Here is a 23,812-nt window from a genome sequence, read left to right on the forward strand (position 1 = left end):
ATTGTACTTCCCCTTTTCCTAACTTGACACCATTCAAATCGTAATCTGCCTTCCTGTTCTTGCCACCAAAGTAGATAACCTCACATTTATCCACATTAAACCGCATCTGCCCACTCACCCAGCCTGTCCAAGTCACCCTGCATTCTCATAACATCCTCCTCACATTTCACACTGCCACCCAGCTTTGTGTCATCTGCAAATTTGCTAATGTTACTTTTAATTCCTGCATCTAAATCATTAATGTATATTGTAAATAGCTGCGGTCCCAGCACCAAGCCTTGCAGTACCCCATTAGGGTCACTGCCTGCCATTCTGAAAAGGACCCATTAATCCCTACTCTTTGTTTCCTGTCTGCCAACCAATTTTCTATCCATGTCAGTACCCTACCCTCAATACCACTTGCTCTAATTTTGTACACTAACCTCCTATGTGGAACCTTATCAAAGGCTTTCTGAAAGTCCAGGTACACTACATCCACTGGCTTTCCCATGTCCATTTTCATAATTACATTCTCAAAAAATTCCAGATTAGTCAAGCATGATTTCCCCTTCATAAATCCATGCTGACTCTGACCTATCCTGCCACTGCTATCCAAATATGCCGCTATTACATCTTTTATAATTGATTCCAGCATCTTCCCCACCATTGATGTCAGACTAACTGGTCTATAATTGCCTGTTTTCTCTCTCCCTCCTTTCTTAAAAAGTGGGATAACATTAGCTACCCTCCAATCCGCAGGAACTGATCCTGAATCTATAGAACATTGGAAAATAATTACCAACGCATCCACGATTTCTAGAGCCACCTCCTTAAGTACCCTGGGATGCAGACCATCAGGCCCTGAGGATTTATCAGCCTTCAGTCCCATCAGTTCAACCAACACCATTTTCTGCCTGATGCGAATTTCCTTCTGTTCCTCTGGCCACTATTACATCTGGGAGATTGCGTCTTCCCTAGTGAAGACAGATCCAAAGTACCTGTTCAGCTGTCTGCCATTTCCTTGTTCTCCATAAAAATTTCACCCATTTGTCTTCAAGTGCCCAACTTTGGTCTTAACTAATTTTTTCCTCTTCACATACCTAAAGCAGCTTTTACCATCCTCCTTTATATTCTTGGCTAGCCTTACCTTCGTACCTCATCTCCCCCCGCCCCCCCGTATTGCCTTTTTAGTTATCTTTTGTTGCTCCTTAAAGTCTCCCAATCCTCTGGCTTCCCACTCATCCTTGCTATGTTATACTTCCTCTTTTATTTTTATACTGTCCATTACTTCCCTTGTCATCCAAGGTCGCCCCTTATTCCCATTAGAATCTTTCCTCCTCTTTGGAATGAACTGATCCTGCACCTTCCGATTTATTTCCAGAAATACCTGCCATTGTTGCTCCACTGTCATCCCTACTGGGGTATCTTTCCAGTCAACTTTGGCCAGCTCCTCCCTCATGGGTCGATAGTCCCCTTTGTTCGACTGTAATACTGACACTTCCTATCTTCCCTTCTCCCTCTCAAATTGTACATTAAAACTTATCATATTATGGTCACAACCTCCTAATGGCTCCTTTACCTCCAGCTCCCTTATCAAATCTGGTTCATTACACAACACTAAATCCAGAATTGCCTTCTCCCTCATAGGCTCCGATACAAGCTGCTCTAAGAATCCATCTCAGGCATTCCACAAACTCTCTTTTTTGGGGTCCAGTACCAACCTGATTTTCCCAGTCTACCTGCATGTTGAAATCCCCCATAACGACCATAGAATTACCTTTGCAACATGCCAATTTTAACTCTTGATTTAACTTGCACCCTATATCCAGGCTATTGTTTGGGGGCCTGTAGATAACTCCCATCAGGGAGTTTTTGCCCTTACAGTTTCTCAGTTCTATCCATACTAACTCTACATCTCCTGATTCTATGTCCCCCATCACAAGTGACTGAATTTCATTCCTCACCAACAGAACTACCCCACCCCCTCTGCCAACCTGTCTGTCCTTTCGATAGGATGTAAATCCTTGAATATCATTTCCCAGCCCTGGTCCTCTTGCAGCCATGTCTGTTATTCCCACATCATCATACTTGCCAATTTCCAACTGAGCCTCAAGCTCATCCACTTTATTTCATATACTCCATGCATGCATTCATACATACTTTTAATCCTTTTAAAGTAATACTTTTACTTCCCTCACCTTTCACATCGATTCCTATTGCACTTGGCCATAGTCTCCAATCCCTTACTGAGCTTTCTGCCCCTTTAATTCTGTTGTCTTTCTTAACTTTCTTTATTCTCTTTCCCTTTAACTCCATTCTTGTATTTCCAGTTCATCCCCTCCCCCATTGAGGTTACAAGTAGGAAAGATAAAGGGGATGCAGTGGGCGTTGTATATTTGGATTTTCAGAAGGCCTTGACAAGATGCCACACTTGAGGCTGTTTACCAAGTTAAGACCCCATGATATTACTGGAAAGTTACTAGCATGGTTATTAGATTGGCTGATTGGTAGGAGGCAGTGAGTAAGAACAAACGGATCCTTTTTTGGCTGGCTGCCAGTAACTAGTGTTGTTCCACAGTGGTCGGTATTTGGACCACTCTTTATGCTGTGTATCAATGATTAAGATGATGGAATAGATGGCTCTGTTGCCAAGATTGCAGATGATATGAAGATTAGTGGAGGGGCAAGTAATGTTGAGGAAACAAGGCAGCTGCAGAACATAGACAAGATTAGGAGAATGGGCAAGAAAGTGGCAAATGATATATAATGTTGGAAAATGTACGATCATGCACTTTGGTAGTAGAAATAAATGTGCAGACTATTTTCTGAATGGTGAGAAAATCCAAAAATCTGAGATGCAAAGGGACTTGGGAGTCCTTGTGCAGAACACCCTAAAGGTTAACTTGCAGGTAGAGTCGATGGGAAGGAAGGCAAATGCAATGTTAAACATTCATTTCAAGAGGAAGGGTGATGATGATGCAGCTTTGTAAGGCACTAGTGAGGCCTCACCTTGAGTATTGTGAACAGTTCCGGGCTCCTCATCTAAGAAAAGGAGTACTAGCATTGGAGAGAGGGTTCAGAGGAGGTTCACAAGGATGATTCCAGGAATGAATAATGAAAGGGTTATCATATAAGGAATGTTTGATGGCTCTGGGTCTGTACTCACTGGATGGGGTGGGGGGTGGGGAAGAGATCTCATTGAAACCTTTCAAATTTTGAAAGACCTGGTCAGAGTAGATATGTAAAGGTGTTTCCCGTGGTAGGGGAGTCTGGCTCAAGAGGACACAGCATCAGGATAGAGGGGCATGTATTTAAAACAGATGGAGAAATCTCTTTAGCCAGAGGGTGGTGAATTTGTGGAATTTGGTACCATAGGCAGCTGTGAAGGCCAGGTGATTGGGTATTTAAGACAGATTGATAGGTTCTTGATTGGCCATGGGATCAAAGGTTATGGGGAGAAGGCTGTGGACTGGGTCTGAGGAGGAGAAAAAAATTGGATCAACCATGATTGAATGGCGAAGCAGACCAAATGGCCTAATTCTGCTCCTATGCCTTATGGTCTTATACTATGAGGATGCTTTTCAGCAGCGGGGACTGGAAATATAGATAGGATAGATGGGAAGATGGATGCTGCTAAACATCTGCTAGCCTCTGTCAGAAAGCTTAGCCTCCTCCCCAGTTTGTCTTTCAGCAGGGCAATGACCCAAAGCCACTAACCAGAGCAATCATGGAGTGGCTTCAAAATAAAAATGTTGTCCTTGAGTACCTAGTCAGAGTTCTGACCCTAACCAGATTGAACATGTCTGGCAAGACCAAGAATGCTGTCTATCACCACTTCCCACCTAACCTGGCACAGCTTGAGCAATTTTGCTCAGAGGAATGGGTAAATCTTGCTCCATCACATTGTGCAAAGACAGAGACCTATCCAAAAATACACACAAAATCCTGGAGGAACTCAGCAGGCCATGCAGCATCTAAGAAAAGAGTACAATTGACATTTTGGGTCAAAACCCTTCAGCAATACTGCTGAATTCCTCCAGTATTTTGTGTGTTGCTCAGACTTCCAGCACCTGCAGATTTTCTCTTATTTGTGACTTATCAAAAAAAAGATTGGCTGTAATGGCTGCAAGAGATGATTCAACTAAGTACTGAGCAAAGGGGAACTGCTGACATTTCAAGTTTTGAATTTTTAGTTTTTCATGCTTTGCAATTGTCCCTGTTTTCTTTGGGCTGTGATTAAAAAAAAGCATGTGATTAAAAATCCTATTAATCAATCAAAACCCCTGGTTGTAATACTCACTTATGTCAACAAAGGGTTGGGGGCCGAATACTTTTACAAGCCACTGCATAAATGACCACTTTGATTTTGGCAAACATTTAATATTTATAAAGACAGGCAATTTTAACATTCCAAAATATTCTCTGCCTTTACAATTACATAGAAACCAGACTCATTACCTACTCAGCACTGAAAGGACCCAGACCACTTTGTACTTCATTCTGTCATGGACATTCACCTCATTCTCTTCACCCTCCCAAATTAAAACATGCCTGTTCTCAGTTTTCCAGTTCTTACAAAGAGTCATTTTCCCAAAATGTTAACACTCCATGCATGTTGCTCAACTTACTAAGCATCTCCAGCATGGTCTTGATTCTTTACGAGAACTGTATGTGAAAAAGATCTAGTGCTTTCCTGGCATATATGACAAACAAGCTCTTCTCCGGCTTCAAGTTGGGTACAGGCATCGATTATAACCAACGCTTCGATGACAAACTCTGCCATCGAAACTTTGGTTATCATCGATACTTGTACCCGTCTTGAAGCCCAGTAAGAGTTTATTCATAGAACTGTATGCATTTTCATAGTTCTAAGATATCTCAAGGCGTTCTTACAGCTAATAACTCATTTGGGAAGACAACTGCCATTGCAAATAGAGGAATGCAGCAATCAACAGTTGCCAGTAGTCAAGTTTATTCTCTGACAATGCAGCATGTCTGAAATGGCCAGGAACTTCAAACCACTACCTACAGCTGGGAAAGCTGTAATATTGGCTGCCTAATAAACAAAATAAACTAATGCATGGAGGTCTATTCTTTTGTACCCCCTGGCATATTGGTCACGAGTCACAATAGAATTTAAATTGACTCCTTCAAATCAGGCAGCAGTTACCACCACTATCTGTAAGGTTTTAGTACATTCCCCGTGACCTCGTAGGTCTTCGGAATGTGGGAGGAAACGTATGGGTTTAGCATTAGTAACTTGTCGGTAACCTACGCTGATGCCAGACGTATTTTACTGTATATTTCGATGCACATATGACACATAAAGCTAATCTTCAATTTTTTTAAATAGTTAAGTTTATATCCAATACACTGTCAAGATTTAAGTGGCTACAGTGGCATGTTCAGAGTTACCATATGGTTTACATTTAAATATGACCTAGATGGCAATGATTGGAATCACAAGAAAACAGGTGTGGATTCAAAGAAAACAAATCAACTAGTTCAAATAATAAAATTGTATTTCAAGCTTCCTTATTGGCCCTTCAGACCAGTTAAATTCCCTTCCAGTGCATTCCTATATTCCCAAACTTGGGGTCAATTGCATGAGATCGTACAATTCTACTCAAAAAAAATTCAGGACCTACAACTTTGATAAATATATTGCTACCAATAGCCCTTTAAAATGCTCGTTTGGATTCAACAGTTATTTATTAAATGCTCCCAATGGTGTGCATCTCAAATGGGCTCAGACAACCAAGTCCGACTCCTGCCCTTCACATGTGACTTAGCTACTAAGCCCAGCGGAACAGTTTCTACTGACAGAAAGGGCAAAGGCAGCACCCTAAAACCAATCCCCTTTGGGCAGATGGGGCTCCTTAGCTGTGGTTCGCAGCTCATCTAGAAGGAAAACTGATCTCAAACCTCCGATGCATTGCAGCTATACCCACTTATGCGGAAGGTTTCAGGAATAAATCAAGAAGAAAATTCCGGAGTTAGAGCCCCCAAGGCAGTCCTACGTTGAGTTCAGCGCTGACTGGCAACACCTGCAACACCGTTGATGCCAAACTGTATCGGTCTCTGCTGCTCCTTTGGATTCATCAACTGCAAGGAGAGGGATAGCCTGCTGTATAAGAAACAGCTTATTCTCCACATTGCACTACCCTTGTGTATCACAGACAGTTAGAAAGCAATATCCACAGTCGACTATGAGCAATGGAAGGCCTCAAGATGCACCAGTGATGAACTGTGGGGTGGGGGGGAGGGGTGATCAATTATCTTGTCACTTCACATGTTAATTCTTAATCCTCAAATCAGAAAACTGCCAAAGTTATCACAATTGCCTTACAGTATTCTTATAGTTCACAAAAATCAACTTGGTGGAACAAGAAATGAACAAAATCCATTGGTTTCCCACTAGGTAATAAATTTAACCAATTCCATCAGGTAAATTATTGCCTTCAAATGCAGATTTGTATACCTTATTATAATTTCTACGACTTGTGTATAGGTAACCATTCAAAATTGCACTTATGATTTCCCATGATACATTCAAGTCCAGACTTGTATCTTTGGAATAACTTATCCAGGGAAGAAAGTTAAAACCTCATGACTTTGTCTTGAGTCTCGCAGGCCAGCTAATCCTTTCTTGCTTCCCACTAATAGTGAAGAGCATTCCACAAGCTTTTTAAACTTACCCATGTAATGAAATGTCAAGTTTAAGCGAAGCTCACCTGAGTTTCAATACCTTTGGATACGGCCAAAATTTTAACTTTAGAAATCTGACCCTGGATGTATTATTGTTTCACTTTTATCAAGCAATTTGCAAACAGCTAGTTGGGAACTTACTCAGTGGCCACTTTATTAGTTATGGGAGTGGAAGCCATTGTAGTCTTCTGCTCTTATAGCCCACGCACTTCAAGGCTCAATGCTATTCTGTACAGCATTGTTGCAACGTGGTAATTTGAGTTACTGTCACATTCCTGCCAGCTTAAACCAGTCTCTGACCATTTTCCTCTGATGCCTCTTAACAAGGCACTTCCGCCCTCAGAACAGCCACTCACTGGAGGTTTGTCGTTTATCGCACCATTCCCAATAAACTCTAGAGACTGTTTAGCACGGAAATCTCAGATCAGCAGTTTGAGATACTCAAACCGTCTCATCCAGCACCAACAATAATTCCACAGCTGAAGTCAATTAGATCACATTTCTTCACCGATTCTGATGTTTGTCCAACAATGCCTGCACCTTTTGGCCATGACTGCATGCATCTATGCATCAAATTGCTGCCACCTGATTGGCTGATTAGATATTTACATTGAGGGGGTTGCACAGGTGTATCTAATAAAGTGGTTACTAAGTGTGTGTCAATCACTTCTGTAACAAAACTGTTTTGACTAAATTTCTGATCACCTACATGTACCTGCACAAAATAATGGGGTATTCTGTACCTGGTTCTTCAAAGGATTACAGCCCTAGCCTTAGGTATATATTTTGGCTCAATTCCCAGTTTTCTCTCCATTCAAAAATGCTAGAAGGTCAAGTATTTTGTATATGTGGAAGCTATTCATGGACACTTTCAAGAAATTCCATTACACAGTTCTGCATTTTTTTTATTTTGGTAGCACCTTGTGGCTGACTTGCCACACAGCAATATTCTAATACGCAGGCATTCAGTGGAGAACCAAGTCTTGGCCAACATCAAGCAGAAACTGGATACTGTTCTAGTTACAAAAATGTAGTATCAATCTAATTAATGCACAGTTTTCTTAATTATAGTACAAAGTCTGTAAAGCTTTAACATCACCAAGAAACATTACCTATTGTTAATTGTTTGAAGGATAGGTGACAACTGTAGCAGTAAACTCTAAAGTTCGTTTCCACATTCATATTTGGATCAGAAATAAAAGTTAATGTTTTGAGAAATACGAAATGACTTCTAACGTTTACTGGATTAAGTAATTTTGCAAGCAGGTAATTGTTCAATTCAAAACCATCATAAACAATAACTTAATCAGATGATACCCCCCCCCCCACCCTCAAATCGAGATCTCTCCTTCGCATAGCTAATAAAATTCTCAATAACTAGCCAATTTAGGGCATTTACAGAGCTTTTTTTTGGCCTTTTCTTTAAAGTAATACAGTAAAATCATTTAATTACCTGGAACAGCATGCATCAATTTCTTTACTGCAATTGGGCAGAAAAGTTACAAATAGGACAAGTAAGGAACAACCTCCTATACCTTTTTCAAAACTCAGTAAAAGCAATGAAGTCAAGACCATAATGACAGCTGTATGTTCTGTAGAGACAGACAATGTGGATCAACACTAGTTAGGGAGAACAAAACTGCAGATACTGGAATCTGAAACAAAACCAGAAATGTTAGAAGAACTCAGCAATCAGGCACCAGCTGTAGAAAGAGAAAGGACAACTCTAAAAGGTAACTTTTTCCTTTCCACAGCTGCTGCCTTACTGGCAAAGACATTCATGTTCTGTACCTTTGTCAGGTGCGTTAGTAGATGTGCAACACCAGTAGGATTTTTTGTACTAAATTCACTTTCCTATCCCCTTCTAAGATGTGTTATTTTAAAGTGGAAAAGTCCCAAATATGTACTTGATAAACACTTATTGGTGCTATTGAATTCAGGATAAGAGTAATGATGCATTCTTCAGTCTTCAGGTTCCATTAGACATCAATTCACTTCAAGATTCATTCTATATGAAGTTGCTCCATCTCCTTAACTGACGAGTCTGGTAAGATGCGTGATCAATTAATGCACATTCTTCTCTTAACAGGGAGGCCTTATTTCCATATACTGGAGCTGAATTGTTAGTGCTTGAGGGATTGCAAGTAATTAAAGGCAATGAAACAAACTGGCATGTATCAGTCATCACAATACTTAATGTTACTCATGGAATAATACTAACAAATTTAGATTGATATTGCCAGCTCCTTCACGAGTGCCATCTAACACTGTGATAACTGATATATGCCAGAACATTTAATCAATTTCTTTGATGATACCTTTGTGTAATTAATATCTTTGGTCAAAGTATAAGGTATTTAAGCAGACATTTTCCATCTCTATATGCAATTGCATACTTCCATTACTACTATCTGATACAACTGCCACCAAAAGAATGCTTACCTCCTATTGTGGACAAAACAGAAATTGAATATTAAGTCTGGTCAGTTTACTCAATAATGTGGGTAGGTAGGCTTTAGATTCATTGCTCTTCCAAGTTAAAGGTCAGCCATCTCTTCTAAAGATTCTTTTTAATGCCAATAGAAATTTGATATAAAGATCAGTCTTTGATATCAGTCATTTCCTGACTATCCATTTTGACAGACAGAAATATGGCCCACTATCACCTCTTTTGCCCAAGTTTTAGAAAGAATTAAGTCCTTATTAAGACCCCATTTGGCTAAGTGATGCATTTTTCCCAATAGCCTTGGTTATAGATGTCAGTAAAATTGACAAGTCAAACCATATGTCAACAGATACTAGTTTCTTGCCATCAGATTCATTTATACATCAAGCATTTTCTGAATTAATTTCCACTATAACTGTTTCAGGATAATGCTTCCTCAACTTTACATAGAACACAGGACTGTACAACTCAGTACAGGCCCACAATGTCATGCCAACCTTTTAACCTACTTTTCCATTCTCTATATTCCAGTGGCCACCCACTACAATTCGACTTCCTATCTCTTTGCAACACGTCAGTTCGTGGGGTCCACTACTGCCACAATGAAACCACTCTCAAGGTGGAGGAACATCATGCCATATTTTGTCTGGTTATCCTCCAATCTGACACAAACATTGATTTCCCCCTTTTCCTTTCTCCATTCAAGTTCCCCTCTATCCCTTTTCTCCTGACCTGCCCATCACCTCCCTCTGGTGCCCCTCCTCCTCTCATTTCTGCCATGGACCACCGCCCTTTCCCATCAGATTCCTTCCATAGCCCTTCATCTCTTCCACCCATCACCTCCCAGCTTCTTACCTCAATGTCCCCTTCCCCTCCCACCTTCTTCCTCAACTACCACCTGCCAGCTTGTACTCCTTCCCCTTCCCAAACCTTCACTTTCTGATTTCTTACCCCTTCCTTCCAAATCCTGAAGGGTCTCAGCCAGAAACCTCTACTGTTTATTCCCCTTCATAGATGCTGGTTGATTTGCTCAGTTCCTCTAGCACTGTGAGTTGCTCAAAATTTCCAGCATCTGTAGAATCTCTATTGTCCAGGATCAATCTAACCCCTCCCTCCCATATAGCCCTCCATTTTTTTCTTTCATTCATATGCCCAAGAGTCTCTTAACTGTCCCTAATGTATCCACCTCTACCAATTCTGGCTGTATGTTTCATGCACCCACCACTCTTAAAAACATCTCAGACATCTCCCCCATTCTTTCCTCCAATCAACTTAAAATTAAGCTCTGTCGTTAACTATTTCCACTGTCAGAGCCTCTTCTAATTTTACACACCTCTTTCACTTCTAAAGAAGAACCCTAGTTCACTCAACCTTTCCTCATAAAACACACACCCCGATCCAGATAGCATCCTGGAAATCTCCTCTGCACTCTCCACAAAGCTTCTATATCCTTCCTGTAATGAGGCAACTGGAACAGAACACTAAGTGTGGATGACAGTTTTATAGTTGCAACATTACCTTGGGGCTGTTTGACAAAATATCCTGAGTAATTGAAGGCCAGCACACGATGCACCTTCTTAAAGACCCTGTCAACTTGTGCAGCAAGTTGAGGGATCTATGGATGTGGTCCTGAAGACTCCCCTGTTCCTCATCTCATTTTTTAAAAAAAATATATTAAAAACCCACTAAGACCAGGGTTCCCAGAACAGATCCCTACAGAACACCTCTGATCACTGATCTCCAGGCAGAATATGCTCTATCTACTAGCCACCCCACGCGCCCCCCAATCTTCTGTGGGCAAGCCAAGTCTAAAGCTATGTAGCTAAGATTCCCTTGTCTCCTGACTTTTTGAATTAGGTTACCAACAGGAAGCCTTGTTAAAAGTCTTACTAAACTTCATTCACCACATCTACTGTTCTACTTTCAACATGTTTTGACAGGGCTCTTAACTTCATTTTTGTTTTCAGCTTCACTATTAAAGCAATAGAATCTTTCATCAAATCTCTTACTTTGCAGATACTTAGGCAAATGACAGCTAAATATCAGGAGATTGGGACCGAGGGGGAAAAAATGGATCAGCCGTGATGAAATGGTGAAGCAGACTTGATGGGTCAAATGGCCTTTTCTGCTCCTATATGATCATCTAAACATATCAGGATCTAATAGTTTGCAATTTTACCATTTTATTTCTTTCAATTCTTCAAATTAGAGGGGACTGCACAGTCATTTTGGAGTAACAGGGCATAAAGTCATAGAGCTACAGTACAGAACAGGCCTTTTGGCCCATCTAGTCCATGTCAAACTGATCTTCTAACCTGTTCCATCTACTGCGCACAGATCATATCCTTGTAAACCTCTCCCATTCATGTACCCATCTAAAATCTTTAAAATGTTACATAACCCAAATCTACCAATTCCGCTGGCAGCTCATTCCATACTCAAACCACCCTGAGTGAAGAGGTTTCCCCTCAGATTCCTTTTTATACATTGCAGCTTTCACCTAAACCCAAGAGCTCTAGTTCTAGTCTCACCTATCCCAAGAGGAAATGAATGCTTGCATTCACCTGATCTATAACCCTAAAATTTGTATACCTAGGAGGAGCTTAGGAGGAATGATAGCACCTAACTGCCACTCCTTTGCTTGCATCTTCGGAAACAGCTCTATTTCTACCTTTAATATCTTTATTTTACCCTTTCAGGGTTCTTTTGAAGACCCTGACCTGGAATTACACACAGGCTTCGGTTCTTTGCGGGAATGGGACCAATTCGTGGGGTTCCACAACTGGCCGCCTGAGAATCTCGATCATGTTTGGAAGCTTAAGATCACAGGGCTCTGGAGACGGGCGGATCAAGGGTCGGTGTCACGGCAGGAGACTCGTGTGTCGTTGGGGAGGCTGGAAAGTCTTTCGCTGTGGGCCTGAAGACCTGAGGTCTTTGTGATCTTCGGACACACCGAGCTCAAAAAAGCAGTGATATGCACTTTTAAAATCATAAATCAGCGGGTTGTTTTTATGTCTCCCTCTCCCTTGCCAGGGAGAACCTGTGGATTCTTAAATCTTGGATGAAATGCAAAGCCTTTGGGGTAACTTTGGTCTGTGTCTTTGCTATTGCTTAGCACACGCTTGGGCTCAGTGATAGTACTGATGCATGTTTTTTTTGCTGGTGGGGGAGGGGGGATTGTTGCTCACTGCCACTTACGTGCTGGGGGGGGGTCTTTGGGGTTCTCATGTTTAACTGTTGTTCATTCTTTGGGGCACTTCTGTTTTTGTGGATGTTTGCGAAGAAAATGCATTTCAGGATGTATATTGTATACATTTCTCTGACATTAAATTTGACCTTTGAACCTCTATAAGACTATGGGACCAGAAAACATAGGAGCAGCCTTAAGCTATTTGAATCTGCTCCACTATTCGATCACAGCTGATTTACTCTCTCTCCCCCCCAACCCAATTCTTTTGCCTTCTTTCCATAACCTTTGACACCCTTGTTAATCATGAACAATTCAATCTCTGCTTTAAATATATTCAATTCAAGGAAGATGGAATGATATGGATTTGGTGTAGGTAGGAGGGATTAGTGCTTGGGTGTGTTTGATTTGCTTTTCAGCTGGTTTTCAATGGCCTGCTTCTGTGCTGTACTCTTTTATGGTCTATGACTTGGCTTCCATAGCCTTCTGTGATGAATTCCAGATTCACTACCCTGTGGCTGAAATTCCACCTCATCTGCTCTAACGGGATGTCCTTCTATTCTGAGATTGTGCCTTCTGGTCCTAGACTCCTCTACTATTGCAAATACCTTCTCCACATGTAGTTTATAAGGATCTTTCAATATTCAGGTCTCAGTCAGCTCTCCCCTCATTCTTATAAGCGCCAGGGGGTACACGTCCAGAGCCAAATGCTCCTCATACATTAACTCGTTCATTCCTGGAACCATTCTCATCAACCTCATTGGACAGTCTCCAATGCCAGCACATCCTTTCTCAGATAAGTAGCCCAAAACAATTTACAATCTTCCTGATGTGGGCCAACCAATGCCTTATGAAGTCTCAGCATTATATACTTGCTTTTATATTCTAGTGCTCTCAAAATTATTGCTAACCTTCCTTATTAGTAATTCAACCTGCAAATTCATCTTTAGGAAACTCCCAAGTCCCTTTCATCTGAATTTTGTCATTTAGAAAACAAAGTCTATAACTTTATTCCTTCTACCATAGTGCATGACATTACACTTCCCTACACTATATTCCATCTGCACATCTTTGACCTTCCTCCTAACCAGTCCTTCTGCTTCCTCAACACCACCTGTCCCTCCACTTACCTTTGTATCATTCACAAATTTGGCCATAAAGCCATCAATTGTCATCCAGATCTTTGATATACAAGATGAAAAGTAGCAGACCGAACACCGAATCTGTAGAACACCACTAGTCACTGACAGCCAACCAGAAAAGGCCCCCTTTATTCCTATTTTAGCTGACTGGCAGAAGGCAATCTTGTGTCCATGCTAGTTTCATGTAATACCATAGGCTCTTATCTTGTTAAGCAGTCTCACATGCAGCATCTTGACAAACACATTCTGAAAATCTAAGTAAACAACATCCATTGACTCTCTTTTGTCTATCCTGCCTGCTACTTCCTTAAAGAATTCCAACAGAATTGTCAGGCAAAATTTCCTCTTAAGGAAACCATGCTGACTTCTACCTACTTAGTTATTTTATCTCCTAGTACCACAGCACCTCATCCTTGTTGAGGAGGCAGAGCAAAGTTAAGACGGCGTTAAACGGCGACTCCTTCGCTTGCATCTTCGGAAACAACTGAATTTCCATCTTTAGTACCTTTATCTTTCCCTTTCAGGGTTCTTGTGAAGACCCTGACCTAGAGTTACACGCTGACTTCAGTTCTTTGTGGGAATGGGACCCATTCTCAAGGTTTCAGGACTGGCTGTTGTTCGGTACGCCAAGGATTCCGCCTGAGAGTCCGGCTCAGATTTGGAAGCCAAAGATCTTGGGGCTCTGGAGACAGGCAGGAGACCAATGTTATCAGAGGAGTTGGAAAATCTACTGTTGTGTGCCCAAAGACCCGGGATCTTTGGGAACAGAGATCGGAAAAAGCGACATAATGGACTTTTAACACTGTAAACCAGCGAGTTGTTTGTTATGTCTCCCTGCTCACCAGGAAGAACGGAGAACGGAGACACCTCCTTCTCCCCAACTAGAGAGAGAGAGAACCTGTGGTATGTCGAATGCCAGGTGAAACACAAAGTCTTTGGGGTACCTGCAAGTCTGTGTCTTTGTTATTGCTTTGCTCACACTTGAGTGTTTGGTGGTGGGTGCTGCTGCTTTTTTTGCTGCTGGGCGGAGGGGCGATCATTGCTTGCTGTCACTTACGCGCGGGAGGGAGGGGGAGCTGCGGGGGACTTCGGGGTTCTTATATTTAACTGTCATTCATTCTTTGTGGTACTCCTCTGTTTTTGTGGATGTTTGCGAAGAAAAAGCATTTTAAGATGTATATTGTATACATTTCTCTGAGATTAAACTGGACTTTTGAAATCGCACCTAACATCTACCTAATCACTGAAGTCAGGCTAACTGCCAATAATTTCCTATATTTTGCTTCACTCCAGTCTCCAGAGTTTGACCTTTGCAATTTTCTATTTCAAAATCATTTCTTGAAAACTCACAAAAATTGCCTCCTCAATCCCTTCAGTCCAGGTGACTTATCTGCCTTCAGACCTTTCAGCTGGCCTAAGAAATAGTGACTACTCACTTCTGCCTCATGAAACACTCAAGTTTCAGGCATACTGCTGGCACCTTCCAAGGTGAAGACTGGCAGAAAAAAAAACTTAACACAGTTCATCTGCTATTTCTTTGATCCTGATTACTACCTTTAAAACATCACTTTCCAGTAGTGTGACGAGCCCAAGTCCTGCTGACATTGTCACAAATTTTAGCTACATTCTTTCAAGCTTATTGCTATCATTCCTGCAGGTAGATGACCAGAACTGCATACAATACTCAAAATTCCAAATCTTGTACAACTTCATAACACCCCAATTCCAGTACTCCATGTCCTGATTTTTGAAAGCCAATGTGTCAAAAGCTCTCTTTATGACATTATCTGTTCACAATGAAACTTCCAAGGAATTCTGGATCTGTATCCACAGGTCCCTGTTCTACTCTTCACTGTGTCTTACCGTTTTGCCCTCCCAAAGTGCAACACCTCAGACCCATATTAAATACCAGCCATTTTGTAGCTCGTTTTCCCAGTTGGACAAGATCACTTTGCCAGTTTTGATAACCTTCCTTGCTGTCCATTACACCCCCCATCTTGGTGTTGACTGCAAATTTGCTGCTCCAGTTTACCACATTACCTACGTCATCAATACAGATGGTAAACAATGTACCAATCTCTGCAGAACACCTGTCAGAGGACTCCAGAGAGACAACCATCTACCACCACTCTCTGGCTTATCCTGTGAATCCCACATACCTCATCCTGAATTCCAAGTGACTGAACCTTCTTAACAAGTCTCCCAAATGGGACTTCATCAAAGGACTTGCTAAAGTCCATGCAGACAATGTCCACTGGCTTGTCTTTATAAACTTTCCTGGTAACCTCCAAGACTGGTTAGACATAACCAACCTTGCACAAAGCCCTGTTGACCATCCCCAATCAGGCCCTGTTTACTCAAATAATTATATGCCTTAGAATACCTTCCAATAATTTATCCATGACTAATGTCAGCCTCACCAGCCAATAATTTCCCTAATTATCTTTTGTTCAACATGGAACAGTAATAGCCATCCTCCACACTAGCACCTCACCCGTGGCTAATATTTTAAATATCTGTCTGGGGTACCTGCAACATCAGCAATATCCTCCCTCAAGTCTAAGGAGACATCACGTCAGGTCCTGAGGATTTATCATCCCTAATTCACCTCAACACAGTCGGCACCTCTTCCATAATCCAAATGCAACCCATGACCTCATTCTTCTTTTGCCTTAGTTCCAGTCTGTATCTGTTGTCAGAGTAAATATAGAAACATAGAAAATGTACAGCACAATTCAGAACCCTCGGCCCACAAAGCTGTGCCGAACATGTCCTTACCTTAGAACTACCTAGGCTTACCCATAGCCCTCTTATTTTTCTAAGCTCCATGTATTCATCCAGGAGTCTCTAAAAAGACCCTATCCTTTCTGCCACCACCGTGGGCAGCCCATTCCACGCACTCACCACTCTGAGCAAAAAACTTAACCATGACATCTCCTCTGTATCTACTTCCAAGCACCTTCCTAGCACTCTTGTGCTAGCCATTTCAACCCTAGGAAAAAGCCTCGACTATTCACATGATCAATGCCTCTCATTATCTTTTATACCTCTATCAGATCACCTCTCATCTTCCATCGCCCCAAGGAGAAAAGGCCGAGTTCACTCAACCTATTCTCATAAGGCATGCTCCCCAATCCAGGCAACATCCTTGTAAATCTCCTCTGCACCTTTTCTATGGTTTCCATGTCCTTCCTGTAGTGAGGCGACCAGAATTGAGCACAGTACTCCAAGTGGGGTCTGACCAGGGTCCTATATAGCTTCAACATTACCTCTCGGCTTCTAAGTTCAATCCCACGATTGATGAAGACCAATACACCGTATGCCTTCTTAACCACAGAGTCAACCTGCATAGCAGCTTTGAGTGTCCTATGGACTCGGACCCCAAGGTCCCTCTGATCCTCCACACTGCCAAGAGTCTTACCATTAATACTATATTCTGCCATCATATTTGACCTACCAAAATGAACCACCTCACTTATCTGCACTGAACTCCATCTACCACTTCTCAGTCCAGTTTTGCATCCTATCAATGTCCCGCTGTAACCTCTGACAGCCCTCCACACTATCCACAACACCCCCAACCTATGTGTCATCAGCAAATTTACTAACCCATCCCTCCACTTCCTCATCCAAGTCATTTATAAAAATCACGAAGACTAGGGGTCCCAGAACAGATCCGAGGCACACCATTGGTCACTGGCCTCCATGCAGAATATGACTCATCTACAATCACTCTACCTTCTGTGGGCAAACCAGTTCTGGATCCACAAAGCAATGTCCCCTTGGATCCCATGCCTCCTTAACTTTCTCAATAAGACTTGCATGGGGTACCTTATCAAATGCCTTGCTAAGATCCATACACACTACATCTACTGCTCTTCCTTCAATGTGTTTAATCACATCCTCAAAAAAATTCAGTCAGGCTCGTAAGGCATGACCTGCCGTTGACAAAGCCATGCTATTCCTAATCATATTATACCTCTCCAAATGTTTGTAACTCCTGCCTCTCAGGATCTTCTCCATCAACTTACCAACCACTGGAGCAACCCTCCAACCCTCCGGAACCTCTCCCATTCCCATTGATGATGCAAAGATCATCACCAGAGGCTCAGCAATCTTCTCGCTTGCCTCCCACAGTAGCCTGGGGTACATCTCATCTGGTCCTGGTGACTTATCCAACTTGATGGTTTCCAAAAGCACCAGCCCATCCTCTTCCGTAATATCTACACGCTCAAGCTTTTCAGTCTGCTGCAAGTCATCCCTACAATCGCCAAGACCCTTTTCCATTTGTGAATACTGAAGCAAAGTATTAAGTACCTCCGGTTCCACACTCACTTTTCCACTGTCACACTTGATTGGTCCTACTCGCTCACATCTTACCCTCTTGCTCTTCACATACTTGTAGAATGCCTTGGGGGTTTTTCTTAATCCTGTCCGCCAAGGCCTTCTCATGGCCCCTTCTGGCTCTCCTAATTTCATTCTTAAACTCTTTCCTGTTAGCCTTAATCTTCCAGATCTCTATCATTACCTAGTTTTTTTTTGAACCTTTCGTAACCTCTTCTTTTTTTCTTGACTAGATTTCCAATAGTCCTTGTACACCACTGTTCCTGTACCCTACCATCCTTCCCTGTCTCACTGGAATGTATCTACACAGAACCCCATACAAATATCCCCTGAACATTTGCCACATTTTTTCGTACATTTCCGAGAACATCTGTTTCCAATTTATGCTTCCAAGTTCCTGCCTGATAGCCTCATATTTCCCCTTACTCCAATTAAACATTTCCTTAACTTGTCTGTTCCTATCCCTCTCCAATGTTATGGTAAAGGAGGTAGAATTGTGATCACTATCTCCAAAATGCTCTCCCACTGAGAGACCTGACACCTGACCAGGTTCATTTCCCAATACCAGATCAAGTACAGTCTCTCTTCTTGTAGGCTTATATTGTGTCAAGAAACCTTCCTGAACACACCTAACAAACTCCACTCCATCTAAACTCCTCACTCTAGGGAGATGCCAATCGGTATTTGGGAAGTTAAAATCTCCCACCACAACCCTGTTTATTATTACTCCTTTCCACGATCTGTCTCCCTATCTGCTCCTCAATGTCCCTGTTACTATTGGGTGGTCTATAAAAAACACCCAGTAATTATTAACCCGTTCCTGTTCCTAGCTTCCACCCTCAGACTCTGTAGACAACCCCTCCATGACTTCCTCCTTCTCTGCAGCTGTGACACTATCTCTGATCAACAATGCCACACCCTCACCTCTTTTGCCTCCCTCCGTCCTTTCTGAAACATCTAAAGCCTGACACTTGAAGTAGCCATTCCTGCCCCTGCACCATCCAAGTCTCTGTAATGGCTACAACGTCATAGCTCCAATTGCTGATCCATGCTTTAAGTTCATCCGCTTTATTCATCATACTCCTCGCAAAATTGTTAAGATCTCACCCCCCCCACCGCCCCCCCCAGCCTCCAAGTATTTAGCAAACAGATATAGCATTCATCAATAGTGTGAACAGCAAGAGCAGATTCATCCCTACAGATGCTCACCTTTATCAGATCAGTAGACAGCAATGATGAGTGTTGAGAAGCTCAATCCAAAATAGCCCGCTGTTCTGCTCTAGGGCTACTGGAGATGTGTGCAATTAATAACCTAGAAGGGAAAGCATGGAATTAATTGCAAGGTACCAATTTCACTTTTAAAAAATACAACTGACCAGTTTTGTGTAGTAATGACCTCTAAAAAGGAATTCAAACTTCAACTGTCTGTGAATAGAGATATTATTCTCAACATCTTAAATAGTTTCCTCTTAAATGCTAGAAAACCAAGTCAAAACAATAGACAGCAAACAAAATTTACATTTATTGGTTTAAATCTTGCAGCTCAAGATTCATACACATGAATCTTCAAAAATAATGCAGAATATTCTATTTTTAGACTGGAACATCCCAGATCAAGGCTCCAAACTCAAAATTTAAAAAAAAACAATAATCATCTTGAATTCAAAAGCAAACAATATTCACGGGCCAGAGATGGTGGTTTCACCAAGCATGGCTTAGTAGAATAATAAAAGAAAAATATCTTATAGAATAAAACAGAACACTGGTTAAAATAATTTAATATACCCAAATGATTTGTTTCTGCTGGACAAAAGCAGCTGCTAATAACTGACAGTAACTTTTCTACTTCTCTATTTAACACTTATTCATGCATTTGCATCCAAAGGCACATGTACATCTATACTTGCTCATCTACAACATAGCAGGCTGCCATTCAGATCTATCCCAGTTCCCAGTAAATAACTCCCATCAGTCCCATTCTCCGCATTACTCTGTAGCTCAAGTCCCTCATATACATGGTCAATACCATCATAAACACAAAATCATGGGTCCCATTTCCACTCAAAGTAGACCAATAAGTACATGGCTAGCTGGCATTTTCTGATAATTTTACATTTATTGGCCAAGGAACACAAAAAAAAGCTTAAATTGCTATGCCACTGGGAGCTCATTATTAAATTCTGTGCCATTTCAACAAAATTGATCAGAGATGCTTTACACTACATTGAATTAGTATATTAATTGACCAGATTTGCCCTACAGATGAGATGAAGTGTTCAGGATACTGGGGTAGATAAAGATACTATATTTTGAATTGTAACGTTCCATTCTCTTTTGCACTGTTTTCACCAACTAATCATTGGCACTGGCAACTACTGGATTCCAGGTTCAACATTCTGGAATACCCCAAGAAACAGGTCACCCTTCCACCTACATTCATATTCTAGCTGAGTCAGTTGCATTATTTTCCTAAAAATTGTGCAAATGAGAACAGTAGTTCATTCCACTACTGTCTACATATAAAATTACTGCTGCATTACTGTACTTGGAGCTTAAATGGAGAAAAAATCCTAGTGACAAATATAAAAATCTTTAATACCTAAATATTTATTAAACTAGAGAAATTGGGAAGTACAAAAGAAGTTTTCAACTCTTCCTACCTTCATTTAGCATTTTGCGCAACATTTCTTGTATCTTGATTTCGTTCGCGTTCACCTCCTGTAACGTTTCCTATTCATGGCATGCTGTGGCCTTTCACCTACACTGACTTTCTGCTCCACAATGTCAACTTCATTGTTTTCAGACCTGGTTTAGTAGTCATGGACTTACCCGCCTTGATAATCTCAAACACAAGAACAAAATGTTCCTAGATCAGGATGAAAGGTCTATTAATGCTCCAAAGGACCAACTAAACATTTAAGTGTCTCTCTTCAAACTGTGTCCATATATTTAGTGCATTATTCACATTTAACTACCCCAGTTAACTCCCTTCAACTTTATTTTAATGTTCTGGTATCAAAGTAATCCCACTAAAATTAACAGTGCATTTGATAGTAAGCAGAAAGGTCCAGCTTGCAAGGGAGCTTTTCTGATTCTCTATGCATACTGCCTGATGTGGAATCAGCATCAGCACTCTAATACGGTATATTTCCTCTGTACAATCATTCTCATTTTTAAAATCCACAGTTCAATATTGATTAGTTGATGTGAACATACAAACATTAACATTTAAGAGGTAACTGTAGTGTCAACAACTGAATAGGCAAGTATGTTCAACTTTAGCAAACTATTGTGGGAATGAAATTGCTATCAATGGGCATTGATGGGAAAAAACTCATAGCTGTCAAGTAGACCTGAGTTTAAAAATCAGCTATTTTAATGCCTTGCATCATGTAAAACAACTGCCGCAGATAACTTCTTGAATGAGTGCTGAACAAACTGCTAGCACTCCTCCCAAACAGAAGCACAGGCCACTAATTTGGGGCATGAAGTGGAAAAGCAAAATATGAGCAAACCGAACCATGTTTCAAGGCATATTCAAGAAATTAAATCTGTCGGTGATGCTGTGTGGGGGGAGGGGGGGTAGCAAAGAAGAGAAAGATAATCTGAATTTACAGGATGGGAATGACATTCTGCGAGCTGGCAATCTTCCTTGGATTTTCCAGCCTACGAGCAGATTGAAAAAATATTCTTAGCAGCAGGTAAATAATGCTATCCGATTGCATGCACAATTATAGACGCACCATTCTGAAGTGAGCAGTTGAGGAAAAAGTGAGACTTAAAATGCATGGTTTCAATTACATTACATTTCATGTAAAAGCTCCAATACATCAGCAAGTGAATGCAGGGCAATCACTTCAAGGATTCAGGGCAATGTCTTACACAAATATTTCAACATCATGTTGTCAGATGGAAGCAATAAATGTCCCAAGAATATGTGAAATGGATTTCTGAACCTCATTATAACATAAATGCCTCAAAAATATTCCGTTTCCTAAGTAACTTAATTTCTTATGAATCCAATATTCAGCGGTTCCACTTGGTCTCATTCCAATTCTCCTCATAAGGACCACAAACGTGTTCCAAATGCATCTTGGAAAAAACTAGATATCAAGTAAGAGAACAGTTTCATACAAACTGTTTAGAATCCTAAGGTTAAAATCTTCAGGTAAGCTTTACACAGAAAGAGAGACTACAGACAAGAGATAAATTCAATGTAGTTTATTACGAAAAAAAGTTAAAACAAAAGTATGCAGTTTTCTTGGTGTGCATTACTTGAATACATTTTGCAGCTATGCAAACCCTACTTTTAAATCATCAACCCAAATTCCTTACCCTCCCCCCAAACACCCTTCACACACAAAAGAATAAACTAAAAGGCATATCCACCATAATCTCTGTTTCTGTTTCTACTACTAACACCATAATCTCCCCTGTAGGGTCCAGCAGCATACTTCTCCATACCGCCCCCACCTCTCATGGGGCCATAGTGGGACGGCTCAGGGGAATAGCTTCCAAAGTTATCATAGCTATCCGGGAAATTACCACGATCGTATCCACCGCCGCCTCTATAGCTCCCAATTTGATCACCATAACTTCCTCCCGAAAAGGAACGATCACGTCGGGGATGGCCAACATCGCCATAACCACCAAAGAGGTCTCCTCGGCCCCCTCGATCATTGTAGTAGCCGCCTCCGCCGCCTTGCGGCCCGTACCCGGCAGAATTTCCAAAACTGCCATCACTCCGACCGTTTCTTTGGGGAAAGCTGCCAGTTCGACCGCGAGATCTACTTCCGCTCTGCATCTCTTCCTTCGACAACCCTTTCTTGACTTCGCACCGGTAGCCATTAATCATGTGGTACTTCTGGATAACAGCTTTATCAACAGAATCGTGGTCATCGAAGTACACAAAGGCAAAGCCTCTTTTCTTGCCAGTGTCGCGGTCACAGATCACATCCACTTTTTCAATCAATCCATAATCCGAGAAGTAGCTCTGCAAATCGTCTTCGTTGAGGTTTTCTTTGATGCCGCCCACGAAGATCTTCTTTACCTTCATGTTGAAGCCCGGCTTGTTCGAGTCTTCCCTCGGCACAGCTCGTTTCAGATCTACCGTGCGGCCATCTAACACATGAGGCCTAGCGGCCATTGCAGCATCCGCCTCGCTCGGCGAAGAATACGTAACGAACCCGAAGCCTCGGGGGCGCCTGGTGATCGTATCTTGAACCACGACACAGTCAGTTAGCTTGCCCCACTTCTCGAAATGGTTTCTGAGGTTCCCTTCCACCGTTTCAAAGCTGAGCCCGCCAACAAATAGCTTACAGAGCTGTTCCCTCGCCATGTTGTACAGCAGCTTTCACCACACACTGCAGGAGACTGACTGACTGCCTAATGAGCTCTATATAAGCGTCGGCGGCGGGGGCGTGACTTCAACCTCGCTGGGCGCCTCCGATTGGTCCAGCCCGGGCTGCTAGGTAACCCCAGCCCCATTCTGCGCTACAGCTTGTCCGTTCCATTGTCCTCACCAGAAATAGGAACCAGCACAGGGGATGTAAAATGTCCCTCAGTGTTAAAATGTACTCGGCCTTCCTTGAAAAAAATATTTTTCTCTGTATAAAAAAAAATCTCTTGCATCAGCCACATTGGCGCTAACCCTGATTACCATGGGCCTGGCTAATTTGCATCCCCAGCCTCCCGGAATTGACGACTGCTTTGGCGGCAGTGATCCGGCGCCAGCTTTAAGGCCATGCGGAGTAGCTGCAGGCTGCGGGGCCGTGCTCGTTCCATGAGCTCAAAATGGGCACCTGCGGATCTGACACGGCGAGCTGTGGACATGTGCTCACATCGCGCCAAAAACGTCCCAGTAATTCCCAAGGAATTGTAGAGGCATAATGCCGCACATGGCCGTGTCTTAGTGGACTTAAAGAAGTTTGTGTAAGCAAATCATGCAAAATATGCAAACTTTTTAGGTGCGTTCTCAAGCATCTGCAAGAGTGAAATGATCACAAG

The 23,812-nt window shown here is 41.9% G+C and overlaps 2 protein-coding genes across 3 annotated transcripts in view; one reads left to right on the forward strand and one right to left on the reverse strand.

Moving 5' to 3' along the window:
• LOC134349284 (uncharacterized) overlaps window positions 1-12,357 on the forward strand; it is a 163,076-nt gene extending 150,719 nt beyond the window's left edge. For both annotated transcript variants that reach the window (XM_063053358.1, XM_063053357.1), the window contains one exon: window positions 11,833-12,357. In XM_063053358.1, coding sequence (XP_062909428.1) covers window positions 11,833-12,054 — 222 coding nt within the window. In that variant the 3' untranslated portion in view covers window positions 12,055-12,357. The remainder of the gene's footprint in view (window positions 1-11,832) is intronic.
• A 9,648-nt stretch (window positions 12,358-22,005) lies between these two features.
• LOC134349283 (heterogeneous nuclear ribonucleoprotein A3-like) lies at window positions 22,006-23,187 on the reverse strand. Its single transcript, XM_063053356.1, has one exon. It carries the CDS (start codon window positions 23,142-23,144, stop codon window positions 22,179-22,181), a length of 966 nt encoding a protein of 321 aa, XP_062909426.1. The 5' UTR covers window positions 23,145-23,187; the 3' UTR covers window positions 22,006-22,178.
• Window positions 23,188-23,812: the final 625 nt, after the last annotated feature.

The sequence above is a fragment of the Mobula hypostoma genome, chromosome 7 (genome assembly GCF_963921235.1).
Source record: "Mobula hypostoma chromosome 7, sMobHyp1.1, whole genome shotgun sequence".
NCBI lineage: Eukaryota > Metazoa > Chordata > Chondrichthyes > Myliobatiformes > Myliobatidae > Mobula > Mobula hypostoma.

Excerpts from the sequence above, each read along its gene's own strand:
- LOC134349283 (XM_063053356.1), bottom strand. The coding sequence starts at position 23,144 with ATGGCGAGGGAACAGCTCTGTAAGCTATTTGTTGGCGGGCTCAGCTTT.